At 48.3% G+C, this 15,326-nt stretch overlaps 1 protein-coding gene across 2 annotated transcripts; it reads right to left on the reverse strand.

Moving 5' to 3' along the window:
• Nucleotides 1-1,774: 1,774 nt before the first annotated feature.
• ptchd1 (patched domain containing 1) lies at nucleotides 1,775-12,932 on the reverse strand. Of its 2 annotated transcripts, XM_086192037.1 has the most exons (5): nucleotides 12,573-12,932; nucleotides 11,798-12,357; nucleotides 8,113-8,827; nucleotides 3,618-4,330; nucleotides 1,775-3,364 (listed from the first exon to the last, which is right to left on the reverse strand). In XM_086192037.1, the coding sequence occupies exons 2-5, from the start codon at nucleotides 12,209-12,211 to the stop codon at nucleotides 2,267-2,269; spliced, it is 2,940 nt and encodes a 979-aa protein (XP_086048163.1). In that variant the 5' UTR covers nucleotides 12,212-12,357; nucleotides 12,573-12,932; the 3' UTR covers nucleotides 1,775-2,266. The 2 variants fall into 2 exon arrangements, with proteins under 2 accessions (XP_086048163.1, XP_086048162.1); XM_086192036.1 differs by lacking the exon at nucleotides 12,573-12,932 and having other exon boundaries at nucleotides 11,798-12,193.
• Between the last annotated feature and the right edge of the window lie 2,394 nt (nucleotides 12,933-15,326).

Below are 15,326 nucleotides of genomic sequence, written 5' to 3' on the forward strand. Positions count from 1 at the left end.
TTGATGACAGTAAAGTTTTGGAGGTAATTTAACCACTGCGCATGTACTAACACTGATGAACCAGGGATTTCATGTGCCAGTCCTAACAAAAGGATCCCGATTGATTTTCCACTGGCATTGTGTCTGAGGTGCTAGCATGAAAATTTAATACCTTTCGTGCCACCATCATAGGTTGCAGTGTTCACAGTTCGTGATCATTTACTGTATTTCTGCGAGGTCGGGTCTGAAACCCACGTCTGTCTTCAAACTGAAAACTCAATACAGCTCACGGGGGGAGTTTAGAACAGGAAGTCCACATTTAGCACATTGCAGAAGACGACTTGGCTCCATTGATGATGGTGAGGGTTCGTGTCCTTGTCTTACCGATGGCTGTAGCGTGTGCCTGAACAATGCTAGTATCCAGGCTGGGTTAACAATAGCAAGCACCCCCACACACACTCCGCCCCTTCAGGGGGGGAATCATCAAGGGATGAAGAAGAACACGACAACCAATTTAGAGATCAGAGACACAGGAACACGAGTGCGGCGCTGACATCATTTCCTGGTGAATGAATTACCTCTCAAACCCACTATAGGGCTTTAAATCCAGTGACTCATCACTTTTATACCGGCGCTGAAACTGTGTGAAGTCACTGACTGTGGTGTTTTCATTGTGTCAGATTCCTCTCCTGGAGCTCCCTGGGGCTGCCTTTTTTTTTTCACCCTTTTTTTTCAGGGAAGAAGTTCTCCACTTGAATTGATACCTCACCCAAAATGTGCATTTTGTCTTTTAAGCACCCTGTTTTTTGTTTTTTTTTTGCTCACCACAAAACTTCTTTGAGGCTTCAGAATGCAGAAAGAGCCAGCTAGGTTTATTTAGCTTAAGGCTAATAGCGCCCCGTGGCTAGCAGTAAGCAGCAGCATAACCGGCCAGACCTCAGGAGTGCCAAAACTGCATCATCCCGCATAATTCGCACTTGCTTATCCAGCCACTTGTTCAAAAATCCACAAACACTTTGATTTGAGCTAAAAAAAAACAAAAAACAACTACTAACAACTATTATCCCTCCTTAAAACGCCCTTTTTGGGTGAAGTATCTCTGCAATTCAACAGTGATTTGCTATTTTAAGCTAAACATCAAATCATGCTGTTATTTCTATAAAGCATGTAGACATTTACATGCCATTATTTGTGTCGTATTTCACGCATTTTCACTGGAGGTGATGTGAAGCAGGTTGTTCTGATGACAACGTTTTCCAAAGGCAATCCAGGGCCCCTACTGGATTATTAGGAACCATCTTGTCAGGTTTCAAGTTATGTGTTCAACACTCAAACCGCCAGTAATTGGGCCCAGTCAGCTCCTTCGAGGGGAGATATGGTTGTGGTCGGTGACAGCGAGACTGTTGGTTCAAAACAACAATGGCTGCCTCAAAGAGATTAGCATAATGTTACCATAGCATCAGTGATATCAAAACTGGAGAATGTTTCTATTTTTATTTTTATTATTTATTGGTTTATTCAACCAGTGGGCATCTGTCAGCCTGTGATAGATGGTTCATCCAATCACCTGCCAAGAATTCTTGAATCCATTTTCCAAACAGTTTCGATAGGCGGCGTCTCAGATGGTTCTGCCAAACAAACATGTCCAATTAACCCAAACGGGTGCAGAGTAAATCTCCCCCCTCACGACTAACAGTGAGCACTTTCCATCTGAAACAGTGACAGAAGTATTACCTACATCAAACAAACAAAAGACCATGGGTTGTTTTTGTTTTTTTTATTATTTGACTTTATTTTTCCAGCATTAAAGTAGAAATACGTGAGTCGTACAGATGATTGCCTTTTGTCACTGTAGCTGTATTTGTGCAATTTGACATGGTAAACAGTTAGCGGTAGCCAGATGATCAGAACTAAAGAGAATTTGGGAGATGTGTGGCCCTCCTCTGTAGCAACATCTCATCCAGGCCTGACCTCGGCTGATCCTCCACTCCTTATTGGCTGCTTAGGAAAGAGCTCATTCGCATGCCGCACAGCGCTAGCAACAAGCAGGTAACCATGGATGCACTACATTAGATATCTGTTTCCTCTCTCCTCCTGGCTTCTCGCTATTTCCCCTTCTATTTTTCTTGCTGTAATTCTTCGTTTACAGCCCCCCCCCCTTCTCCCTCTTGTCACAAGTATCTGCTTCAGTGTCTGCAGCAGGCACGGTGGCTGCTCAGACTCCAATGAACCAATTCCCAACTGGCTGTCACCATGGCAACCAAAAAAAAATAGCATCATCCCATAGTCAGACAGTAGTGATTTGGTCCACCACTCGAGTGCTGTCGTTCATCTCTACACACTCCACCTCCTGTCTAGGTCCCTCTCCTCCAGGGCGGCCCCGACTCTTTGAGGGGGGTAGGAAAGTGAGTAGGGTGGGCAGGAATGCTAGTGTGTGCAGGGCCGAGCAGCCGGCCGTGAGGGTGAGGCAGCGGAACAGTGTGTGTGTGAGGTTGGAGCGTATAGAGCCTACAGGTACCAGAGCGGCGCTGTAGCAGATGAGCGTCTGAAGAGACGGAACACCATGCCTCTCTAGCGCCACTCTCACCCAGCGAGTCCTGCTCTCCCCCCTGCCTGCCGCAAAGCCACAGAGGAGGGGTCCGCTGCAGTCGGCTGAATGTCCCAGAGCCAAGATCAGACACAATACGGACATGCAGTCCAGCTCCACACCCCATAAAGTCATGAAACCTAACACCCCAAACTGGACGGAGAGCAGGGTGAGGCCGAGCCACACGGAGACCAGTGGCTCCACGACGGCCAGAGAGGACAGACCCAACAGGAACAGCACTGCCAGCAGTGAGTGTCTGAGCGGGGAGCTGACTGCAGCAGCGTAGCGGTCTAGGTAGACAAAGGAGGGGTTGAAGATTAAGAAGCGAACTCGCGAAGTGAGTGACAGCCTTCGCAGTGTGTCCAGCAGCACTGACATCTCCTCCCGTTTGTTCTCTGTTGTCTTAGCAACCAGGAAGATTCGTGATGCCGCCATGTCGGGCTCCTCTCCCTGGCCTCGCTCTGCAAAGATAATGTCATCCCCAAAATGGGCAAACTGTGGTTCACGGAGGAAGGAGTGGCGCAGAGTGTGAGTGAAGTTTTCTCGCGGCTGGCTGGTGGACTGATTGCGTTCTGACAGGTATGTCAGGTAAGCTTCCAGCCAGCTGATTCGCTGGAAGCCTTTGGCATATTCCAGCAGGTCCCGCTGTACAGAGGCATTCCAATAGGGGGCACTTTCATAGATGTAGAATCCAATAACAGGAGAGTAAGAGCTGAAGTAACGCTGCTGGGCACGGGTGTATAATACTGTTGCTGTGTCCATGGCAACCAGTGCACTAGGGTCAGAACCCTGGGCCACCTGTTGACGACAGAATGACATTTGTTAAGAGTTCATGTACGCCTGCTACTGCTCGGTTAGTGATGTTACATTAACAAACAGTCTGATTCAACACCCCTTTAGTAAGATCAAAGAGAAACAAGTCATGAAGTTAGTAAGATCAAAGAGAAACAAGTCATGAGGTTAGTAAGATCAAAGAGAAACAAGTCATAAAGTTTAGGCGGAAAAAATATAGATGCTAAGAGTCATGCTAACACTTGTGGATGTGCCTCACCTGCAGGAACCCCATCAATCCAAAGGAGATGTAAACCAGATACAGCAGAACCACAAAGGGTTTGACATAGGTGTTAGTGATCCAGTCTCCATAACAACGTCTCACACACCCAAGCAAAAGGTGAGAGTCCTGAGGATGAGGGTCCGTGCTCGCCGTGGAGTGTGTGTGAGGGAGAGGATGTGGGCGTGTGGAGTTAGCCACATGTCCATGAGTGGCCGGGTTGTTTGCTGTATGTGGGTGTGTGTACGCATGTGTGTGAGTTAGATTCGGCGTGTGTGCATGAGCGTGACCAACCCCATGTGTTGTGTTGGTTGTTTGCGCCTCGTCCTGGTAACGTGTGTACATCAGACATCTATACCAGGCCGGTTTAGAGTCCAACCGATCCGGTTTAGGAACTCGCCGGCAAAAGCAGCCGTGTCTGTATCCGGTCTCCAGGTATCCGGTGAACACCAGACAGGAACTGTAGAAGGAGAGCATGTAAACATAGCTGATGGTGACAGCCAGAGCAGCAGTGCGGCAAAAGAGTCGGACAGCCTCCATGTTGGTGAGCGGCGAGGCGGCCAGGCCCAGAGTCATGAGGTGGAGCATGGTGGAGCCAGAGAATCGCAGCATGACATCCTCAAAAACGCTCGCCACGCGCTCCTTCACATGCTGGTCCTCCCGTGTTCGCCTCCATGACGACAGCATCTCAAATGAGCCAAAGAGCCCGTGGCCTGATAGAAGACAGGGACAGAAGATTCATGTGCCATTATAATAACTCTGTAATTCTGGACTGAAGGCTGAGAGAGAGCGATTTGATTCAGCGTTTGTCGCGTTTACCGTCCAAAATGAACAACTTGGGAGGGACTTCTCGCTGCGGCCAGTAGCGTCAAGCCTCAGCTCGTAAGACCGCTAACATTAGCCTGACTAGCATTACACCAAGGACAAGGAAAACTATCAAAATAATTAAAATATCAACTCGACAAAATAAGTCTGATCGTTCCTGGACAATTTAATGCGGACATAAAAGCTTCCTGTTTCTTCTAACGATTGCACCTGGTCGTTTCAGGATATTCAGTTGGAGGAATCCGCACAGCCTGCTCAGTCCCTCGCTGCATAATTTCACACCCAATCCAGCTTGAACTGGAAATATGTGAAATGACAGTTGAAAAACGCCATGGAAATGCAGCTAAGTAATTGGAATACATTTAAATTGTTTTAGCATAAATAATTCAGTGTATGAATTAAAAAAAACAAGCCTCCTCACTTTATTTATATCTTCAAAGCCTATAATTTAAATTAATGTTACACTCGTGTATTATACAATACACATCAACTTCCACGCCACCTTCACACGCATGGCCAGTCTCACACGCATGCATCTTAATATACATGTTGCAGCAGATGCTTTTTAACTGTTTCCTCAGAGGTTGCCATGGCACCAGTGAGTCACCAAAGACACAACTACCCCCCCCCCCCCCATCCCACCTCTGTCTCCCCCTCTCTCTCCAATGACCTCGCCACAGTGAAACACTGAGCCGAGGCATAAGGTACCAACACTCGGATGCAACTGAGAAAGTGTGTGGTGTGTAAATGAATTACTGGGAGGGTGAATGACAGACGGAGGCGTTCATGTTGCAGGGAGAAGATGAGCGTGAAGAGAGGAAGGTGACAGCGCTCGACCCAGGACTTAGACATTTAGCAGAGCATGAGCCCGGCTAATGTTCACGCATGGACGCCCTTCTTCACCTTCATCATGCAGATGGTGGCTAACGTGTTGAGTTCGTGAGCACTTTGCTGATGTGACTGTTGTCTGCTGGTGCTGCACATCGAATAAAGCTGCCAATCATGAACACGGTTTCACACCGGGGTGAATTTGTGCCGCTCCTCCGTCAAAATGTCCATCACGGAATTCTCCAGCGGCCTCCCTTTTCACATGTTTGGAGAATGTTGCGTTCCCATTTCCCATGCTTTCTCTGGCTGTGCAGCCACATATTATCCTCTTCTCTCACACCTCCTCCCACCTTCTCCCATCTGCCCACTACTAACCTTATGAAAGGAAAACTCTTGACTGCTTTCTTCCTATCTAACTACAGTTTAACTTCGTTTTCTACGAGGAGAAACCTTATCTCAGCTCCTATTTGGAGTGATATGTCATAGAAGCCCCTCTCTATTCCCCTGACTCTTCCCTCTGCAGTTATTTTAAGGCTAACAGCAGCAGCATCAGCAGCAGCAGTCCCTCCTCCACATTACAGAGTAATTATGGTAGAAACTACATGTGTGTGAGGGTGATTGCCATGAGTACACTCTACCAATAGAACCTGTGCATACAAGATCATCTTCCTGTGTTGTATCGCACACGCATGTTCGATTGTCATTTGCTATCTTCTGGCTGCTCTGAGTCCATCAGCTCAGGCGAATCTCTGGTTGTTAGTAATATACACAAAAATGACAACAGACTGTTCCAGTAAAGGGGCGGCCTGGTGGAGCAGTGGTCAGCACCGTCACCTCACAGCAAGAAGGTTGTGGGTGGAGCCCCGGCTGGAGCACGGGGTCTTTCTGGGTGAGTCTCCATGTTCTCCCTGTTCCTGCTGGGTTCTCTCTGGTACTCCAGCTTCCTCCACAGTCCAAAGACATCAAGAGGGACCAGGTTAATCCAGACTCTAAATTGACCGTAGGCGTGGCTGGGAGAGCCAATGGTTGTCTGTCTCTATGTGTTGGCCCTGTGATGGACTGCTGACCCATCCAGGGTGAACCCCACCTCTCACCTGAAGGCTGCTGGGATAGGCTCCACCCCCCACCACCCTTAACAGGATAAGAGGGTGAAAATGGATGGATGGATGTTCCAGTAAATCACCTTAAACTGCGGAAGCAGCTGGGGGGTTGTCCAGCTGTAGCTCATTCTGCTGAACTATGTTGTGGTTGGCCTTGTAGAAATGGATGAAGGAAGGAGAATTTATCTCTCTGCATCCGGAACACTAGGTGGCGCTAAGCCCCTTTGCCTGTCAAACAGTGGACTTCAAATCAAAAACCTTTTGAACTGAGGCTACATTAAGTTTGCCTCCCTCTTTGTCAGGCTAGTTGTGGGCCGATTGACATGTACGCATGTTGTAGTGAATCAACTCCCAATCGTGCTGTCTACGTATGTTAAAGTACAGCTTCAGTCACAAGTGTTCTTGTGAGTTTTGTAGTAACTGGACTTTTTCCAATGTCATTTAAAGGTTGTGACTTCTCCACATGCTGAGGGATTTCTCCCTTTGGGACATGGAACTCCAACACATAGTAAGTAGATTTTTTTTTTTTTTTTTTTTTGGCAAACTACAGTGAGTTCATTTGGGAAGAAAAGATATAATACATCAATCAAATGTTTGTTTCTTTTTATAGCAGTACATTTTAAATTGTGTTTCTGAGTCCAGACTGGCTGACGGTGACTTTGGTGACACTGTTCATATTGTGACCTTCATCATGTCTTCATGTCTCTGATGTAACGACAAATTATGGTTAATCCTCCAAACAACGTCTGGTGGGGTTTGTCCTTCGGAGCGCGCGACATTCCTGAGAGATCTGTACAAAGTGTTCTCGCAGCCTCTTTTTGACTTGATTAATTTTGTAGAAACAATCGTAGAGATATCATGACCTTGAGATGCAGCCGTAGACTGCAACCCTTTCCAGCGCAGATGGATTGAGAGTGAATCAATGGATCGTCCAGCATTGGTCTGTTCGTTAGTTGGATATCTCAATAACTACTGGACAGATTTGGATTAAATTTCATGGAATGCTAGGCTATATTACAAGGAGCAAGCGAAAAACTTCTGGATGCAATCTGGACCAAATTGTAGGTTCTGGATCCAGAGGACTGTTCTGGGCCACACGGCTGATAGGTCAATGTTACATTCAGGTAGGAACTGCGTGTCATGAGTTGGTTGCTGAATGTCAATCACGCCAGGAAGTGACCTGGAGTTCAGATTCTTTTACTCCTCAAACCCCTACATATCAATTGTGTGCCAGTTTCCTGATTATGATATCAAAAAGACGACCTTCGAACGCTGTTTGACAGCCCAACGAGCACTTTGTGGAAGCACCGGCCTCTTTTTTTTTTTTTTTTTACAACTCGGTTTGGAGCACCATCACTGATATGAAATCCTCTGCAAGCCTCACACAGTTTTAGTCAGTCAGATAATGCGTTGTTAGCGCCATTGTCCTCCCTCTCAGAAAGTCAAGTGCGCGCCCTACCACTTGTCAGTCATTTTGATGATCTGTCTGCGATGAAATGACATTCAGCCTGAGGCGAGCATCTGGAAAAGCAGACAGTGAGTTGTGATGGAGAAGTGGAGTGAGTGGCTTCCTCCTGCTCGGCGTTCGCTTTAGTTGTTTTTGCTCGTATTCAGCTTTATTTGTCAGACTTCCCTGAGTTTGACAGTCAAAAAAAAGTGCACACTGAGAAATTTCCTGATTGTTTCCAAACATAAGGATGACGGCAGTGGTTGAATATAGACGCACCTACGGATGAACTCACCCAGCATGACGAAAGGGATGCCCAGGTATGTGGAGTTGTAGGTGGCTCCAGTTAGGTTGAGGATCCCAGCAGCAGTGAGACCAGACAGGGTGATTGAAAGCAAAGCCAGCAAACCCAACCAAGGCTTGGACCTCACACAATCCCTCATAGAGCAGCAGAGGATGACCAGCACGCCGCACACCCCCAAGCTGGCCAACAGGGGGCGACGTGCCAGAACTGAAGAGAACTGGAAGTCTGTCCTCAGAGACGAGGATGTGGAGGGGTAGAGTCCCAGCTTTGGGTGCAACGCTGCAAAATGCTGTAACTCCGCACAGAAGGCCTTCTCCCAGTGGCTGGCCACCCGATCCATCATGCCGCCACGGGCTTGGAGGTAATAGGTGAGCTGCAGCGCCCTGGCAGAACGTACGCCTTCTCCCTTGGCTCCGGACCCTGGACCACGCACCGCCCCGTTAGGACCCCAGCCCTGCACGCCCCCCAGCTGGTGGCCGATGTATGCCTGGCGTCCGTCTGCTAGTTGAGTGATTGGGTAGCTCAGGATTGGGACAGAGCGGTTGGTGGTGCGAGCTGACTGGATCTCCTCCATGGCACGGATGATGTCATCAATGATACAGACATTCTTGTCATCGGGGAGACAGAGGTAGGAGAAGGAGTAGTTAAAGCTGCTGAAGCCTGTTGCCGGGACCGTCACCTGCATCTGGTAGATCCGCCGGTGAAGCTACGTGCAGACCAAACACACCTCATTAGCATTTTGGACAATATTACCTGGTTAAAACGCACAAAAGTTGCATCAAAGTTTCCTTTTGTGAAGAACAGAAAAATCAGAAAGGCTCATTCAGTTCCTCTGTGTGTGTGTGTGTGTGTGTGTGTGTGTGTGTGTGTGTGTGTGTGTGTGTGTGTGTGTGTGTGTGTGTGTGTGTGTGTGTGTGTGTGTGAATAAGGCAGAGAAGTGTGTGGGGGAGTGTTCTGACAGTGTAACAATAGTGGTCCATGAATCCTCCTCCGTTTCTATGGCGAGAAGACAACAGTGGCAGCATCCACAGTACTGGTTACCTAGCAACAGGCTTGATGCCAATCTCTGCCACAGCACACAAGGGTAGAACGCTGCACTTAAGAGAGGTGGTGAGAGGTAAGAAGAGTGTGTGTAGGAATGTCTCATCAAAATAGATTTGACTGCCCGTTTCTTGCCCCGTCTGGTTGTACGTAATCGATTGATGCATTTCTCTCACTTTTTACGACGACATCATCGCGGTCTGTTGTTCTCGTTACCTCTGCCAAGATCACAGCGCTGGTCTTGAATGTGCGTCAGGGGGATCATTCAGAATTGTGAATGGATTTTGATCAAATTTGATTGACTCAACTCAGATTGAGGAACAATCGATTCGATTTTGGACATGATCCCAATCTGATGATGTCATATCTCCTTGGCGGATGTTTGCGCTCTCCAGGTTTCCTCTACTTGAGTGTAAATCCTCAGTACAACAGCCGCAGCAGGGACTGCTTCACTCTATAAGTGACAGATGATTCAAAACTGAATTTCTACAACATCTGGAAGTACCGTACTCTTTGTTTCTCACCTGAATGTGACTGAATACTTAACTTTGAGATGTACATCTTAATGGGGACTCCATGACACCAGGAGCTACCAGTGCCACCACACCTCCATGAATCCAGACAGCACATCCAACCATGGAGTTACTGGGAGGTACTGGGGTTGTCCCTCTGCCCTGCTCTCGTTGATGCAATGTTTTCTGAACACCTTGAGGCAAGTTCTTCAAATTTGGCACAAACATCTGCTTTAACTCAAGGATGAACTAAGAAAGGCTTTGCTTGTCATAAGGTCAAGGCCACTGTGGCGGGAACGCCTTGCCAGAGGCGTGCAACAGCAACGCGGCGTCTCTCGTCGTACGGTGTCTCCGTTAGCTGCGGTGGCTAATGTGTCGTAGCTTTCAGGGTGACGTCCATCACAGATGAGGAAAAGCTGCCAACTCGCACAAAGTTCGACAGACGACGCAGCTCAGCGGTCAGTGACGCAGCTCAGCGGTCAGTGACGCAGCTCTGACCGCTGGATGGACAACCCCCCAGAAAATAACGCCTGTGTCCCGCAGCGGTCAGTGAGCTGTGTCACTGACCGCTGCGGGACACAGGCGTTATTTTCTGGGGGGTTGTCCATCCAGTTCTCGTTAACAACATGACTCAGACTCACAGATGAATGGACCTTGGTGGTCAAAGGTCACTGTCACTTCATATGGATGCCGTATCTCGCGCTGGGACAGAGTTGTTTTTGGAGGTGAAAGCAGCGTTGCGGCGCCACAGAGATCTCCGGGCGTACGTGGAAGGGACTCTCATGCGGGACATCAAATAGATGTAATTAAGGCAAACTGTCGATGAGTGGAGGTGAAATTAAACATTGCCGATGATTTGAAACATGATGTAACAAATCCTCCTTTCACAGTCGAGTCTTTTAAGCTGGAACTCACTCTCCCTGGAAATGATGTGCAGACCTGAACCCGCCTGTCTCTAACTGTGGCAGTCCTCCGAGGACCAACTCTGGGTTCCGAGCCACAGCAAAGTGGGTCATAATAACCGTCTCTGACAAACACACGCGCAAAACCCTGCATGCTGTACAAACTCGCACACATTCTAGGAAAGGAGGGTTCGTATCTGAGGCTTATTAGTCAGCAGTCTCTGATCACAACGGTTTGGCTTGTTGCTCCGAGGTTGTCAGACGAACGCTCACAGTTCCATTTAGGAGCGGTGATGAAGAGGAAGAGGCCTCGCAGGTCCAGTTAGTGCCACTTTGTGATTGAAGCGCCGGCTTTACAAGGAGGTTGTCAGGGTTGTTTGAAATGTGATGGTGTTGTTCTTCTAAATGATGATCAATCACCGAGAGTGGGCAGGGAGACGGGCCGACTACGTGCGCCGGCCTGCAGATACGGACCTCTGTCTGATATTGATTTGTTTGCAAATTTGGGTTGAGAGATGCATCGCGGGCTCATTTGGAGGATGAATGTCATAAAAGGATTTAACGTTTTTCACCGCTACAAATGGGAATTTAGAAGTAGAAGTGTAATAACAGGGTCTGTCCTCTTTACTGTTCTAGTCATTCACTGGTACGGAAGCCAAGAGAGGCCAAACTTGGATTAATTTAACGAAGTTATTTCATGAAAACAGGTAAATAATATTTTGTTCAAATGATAGCGGCGCGTCCTGTCACTCAATAATAAGATTGATAACCACATACGTTTTTCACTATCACATTTTCTTGGTGAAGTTAATTCACCGCCCTGTAGAAAAGAAAAGAAAAGAAAAAGGCAGGCAAAGCTCATTATCAGGAAGTGTTAATTTATTATCTTGCGCGAAGGAGAGGACACGATGATGTTATGTCTTTATGTGCTTATCACGGGGGAACAGGCGTGGTTACCTCAGGGTGGAGGGTAACGGCTACCAACAAATCCCAAGTCTGGCCTTCCTCCACCTGCACGAGTTCCTCCGTGTTTTTTTATGAATCTAATTTGTGTTTCATTAACTGTTAATAGCACCGCTTAGTGTCAGGGAAAACACTTTTGATATTATTATTCAAATGTTGATTGATTCATAACTTGCTGATCAGGAATAACCCTCACCCCACCGGCCTGATACCCACGTGGAGAGTAGCGAGCGTGCAGGTGCAGGTGCACGCGCTTACCTTCAGTATGGTGTCCAGGTGGACCGGGTCCAGCACGCTCCCCTTTCGGGTGGTGACGATGACGCGGCCGTAGCGGCCGGGCGTCTGCAGGTCTGAGTAGAGCGCGTGCTTGGAGTGGTTCATGGGGAACAGGCTGTCCACCAGGTTGCCCTCGATCTTGGCCAGGCTGTGCTTTGGCGCGAGCAGGCTCTCCACGTCCTCCTCCACCCGGTACCGGCTGAAGCTGGCCCCGAGCAGGATGGAGAGAAGCACCGGCGCCGAGGCGAAGAACACGGGGTGACCTGCCACGAACCGGCCCAGCGCATGGAAGGAGGTCCTTAGGCCCGCGTGCAACACCTGGCGCAGCATCCTAGCGCGCGGCCGCGGCTCGAGCCTCTCCCACCGACCGGAAAGTCCCGGAGCACTGCCGAGCATCAGGAGCCCCCGGACGCATCGGTGAGCTGCGTCGTTCGCAGGTCCCGGGAGGAGATTTATCCCGCGGCGCAGCGGGTCTCCGGGCGGGAGAGTCCAACCCTCCTCCAGTCACAGGGGCGCCCCTCGGACCGGGACTCTCTCATCCGCTGGAACAAGCGCACAAGACAGAGTTAAAGAGGCAAAATGCACGTCGGCGCGGTGCAGCTGGAGAGTGTTGACGGCCTGATCTACATCTGATAGCTGGGCTGCGTCCGCTGCTCCACCGGGCTCCTTTCCTCCTAAAACTGACTCAGGGTCTGTGGAGTTGTGGCTCTGCACTCGGACAGGTTGCTCTGGAGGCTGGAGGCTCGGCGGCACATACCTGGAGAGAGGGACGCCGATGACGCTGATAGAAATCGCATTTCACAGGCAGATCTGATCCAGGCGGCGTCCCGCGCGTCCTGCTCCACCCTTGAATGCGAGTCACCACGACCTGACGGGTGGTGGAGGTGGGTGGGTGACGCCGTTTGCACGCACAGAGGATGCCGGTAGATGCCTCTCAGACCCGCCTGATCTGAGTCTCCTCTGCGGCAGAAGGCTCCCTCTGCTCCGTCCTCTGCCCTCCTTCTCGCCTCGGTATTTTGGCGGATCCCCTCATCATCATCATCATCAGCAACAGCAGCAGCAGCCACCGGGTCGCCCTCCCAGCGACTGGTAACGTCGCTAATTCCCAGTTTTCCGGGGATCGTTCCTCTTTTGCACCGCCCTCACGACCCGCACTGAGCCCCCCTAGTCGCGCCCCGCCCCTCCCCGTTCGTTCCGCGTCGCTACAATGCAGAGAAACAGTCACTCTTATGAGTGGCAGCGTGTGTGTGTGTGTGTGTGTAGAGACAGTGAGATTCCTAGAAAATCTAAGAAATCAAAAGTCGTGGTTTTATTTATCTCGTTAATAGCCTTGATCCCTCTCCACTGCTACATTTGGGTTCAAGTCCTAAATTTTGCAGTATTCGTCATCATTTTTACTCATTAAAGTAAAGCAGGAAATGGGCTTGAAATGTCAACATCAAGAGTCTATATAGAGCTTTGACCTTCAATATGAAACCAAGCAGAGTAAAAATACAAGAGTATTCAGGTTTTTATACTTCATGACAGGAATGTAAGAAGTGAACGTAGATCTACAGTACTTATGAAGTGTTTTCTGTGTGCTGTACTCCTACAGTATTTATATACTTTTAATTGAGAGAAACAAGAAAAACAACTTTAAAAAGTAGATGATATTTTTAGGAATAATAAAAAATAATAAAGCAAGTTAGCACGATGCAATACTACACACCTACACATACAGTATGTGTTTACACACACATTTATCAACAAGCATACGTGTTATTGTTAACATGATTACAATGGAGGAATGTGTTCACTCATGGCAAAATAACGGACTATGCAAACACTCAAAATTAAACTTTTCAAATATTAAAAAGTGTTTATTGCTGCAGGACAAAAGGGACATTTTCACAACTTTTTAGTTTTGCTCATAAGTTCCCCGACAGATGCATGAAGCAGCTCTTGCTGTTGTGTTGCACGTTGCCATAGAAACCAGACAAAATTCTCTTTTTTTTTTATATGTGAATCTGTGGTTTCCATGGTAATGGCAATGCCACCCATCCCCCAAATTACACACACACACACACACACACACACACACACACACACACACACACACACACAGCCTCTCTCTCTCTCTCTGTCTCTCTCTCTCTCTCCCCCTTCACACTCAAACACACACCTGCTGTCTCCCAATCTGCTTGTGTCGGGGCCGTGATGCTGATGCTGAGGCTTTCAAAGCAGAGAGCGACACAGGGAGAGCAGGAAGTGGAGGAAATGTGGCGATAATGAGTGCAGACACACCAACGTCACACTGTTCCGCTCTTCTCGTCTTTTTTATTCAGACCCATGACATCAAATAGCCACACAGCCTTTGTTCTCCTCACACGGGGCCATTCGCCTCAGCTGACCATAAATCAAGGTCATGTGGATTCAAAACGGAAGTAAAACTTTTTCTTGGCTCCGTCCAAATGACTGTCTGTTTGGATTTGTGCAAAGAACAAAAAGTTTTTCTCAACTTAAGCCTTGTGCCTGCGGCCATGCTGAGCTCAGGGGACGGCGATGTCTGCTCGGCGATGTGGCGCTGCAGGGTCCTCCACTTTGATCCTCACCGAAACATCTGGGGATGTGAAAGACCTTCTTGTTTCACAGAGCACGAGTCCTGCTGCCTTGGTGATTCTCTCATTTTTCATCAGGCTGTACAACCCCTCAGAGAGTTGTGCAGAGGAATAAACTGAGCAGCAGAAACTATGACCGTGATCTTGACCTTTGACCACCAAAATGTTCTCTGTTCATTCGGGCTCTGGTGGACATTTGCGCCAAGTTTTACGAAAATTCCCCCTCAAAATTCCTTTGTCATGAGACACAGCATCGTGAGAACAGGACGGACGGATGGATGTAGACAGACAACCTGAAAACCTAACGCCTCCATCCCACAGTTGTTGTCTGGAGGCATAAAAATCATAAGCACACAGAATGAAATGACAAACTAGAGGGAGCCTGCAGAGTACAGATCCCTGGCAGCGTCAACCAAACCCCATGTACAAAATAAGTCTTTTTTCCTCCGTTAAATGGATCCACCGCAAAATTTACGAGGTTCTTCCTCGGCCAGTCCCTCCACCAGGCTTGGTGAAACTCGGCCACACAGTTTTTGTGTAATCCTGCTGACAGTCAGACAAAGAAGTTAGCAGCACTTACAAATATTACTGGAGGTAATAAAAGTGAGGGGCTTCTTTAAGGATGAGAGAAGTGAGTGCGAAGAATTCAATAAGTAAACATGTAAAACCTGCAGTGATGGCAGGCAAAGCCCCTGAGTAAACACCTCTCAAAGACGTAGGACAGCCCACAAATGCAGGTGTGTGCTGCAGTTGTAACATCTGAAAAGGAACACAGCCATGATTCCAAGAAAAACTAATATGAGAAACTGTAAAATCCCTGTGCATGTGCTTATGCATGTTCTAATCCATTATTCAATTAAGCCTCAATTAGCCTTTAATCCCCATTACCAGTCCGGTGAGAGAAGAGTGGTGAA

This window comes from Aulostomus chinensis, chromosome 21, assembly GCF_037954235.1.
Source record: "Aulostomus chinensis isolate RoL2024-O1b breed Wild chromosome 21, RoL_Achi_v1.0, whole genome shotgun sequence".
Lineage (NCBI taxonomy): Eukaryota > Metazoa > Chordata > Actinopteri > Syngnathiformes > Aulostomidae > Aulostomus > Aulostomus chinensis.

Excerpts from the sequence above, each read along its gene's own strand:
- ptchd1 (XM_086192037.1), bottom strand. The coding sequence starts at position 12,211 with ATGCTCGGCAGTGCTCCGGGACTTTCCGGTCGGTGGGAGAGGCTCGAG. Across the intron at positions 4,331-8,112 it reads CATCCCTTTCGTCATGCTGG|GCCACGGGCTCTTTGGCTCA; the intron begins GTGAGTTCATCC and ends GTCTTCTATCAG. Across the intron at positions 3,365-3,617 it reads GATTGATGGGGTTCCTGCAG|GTGGCCCAGGGTTCTGACCC; the intron begins GTGAGGCACATC and ends TGTCGTCAACAG.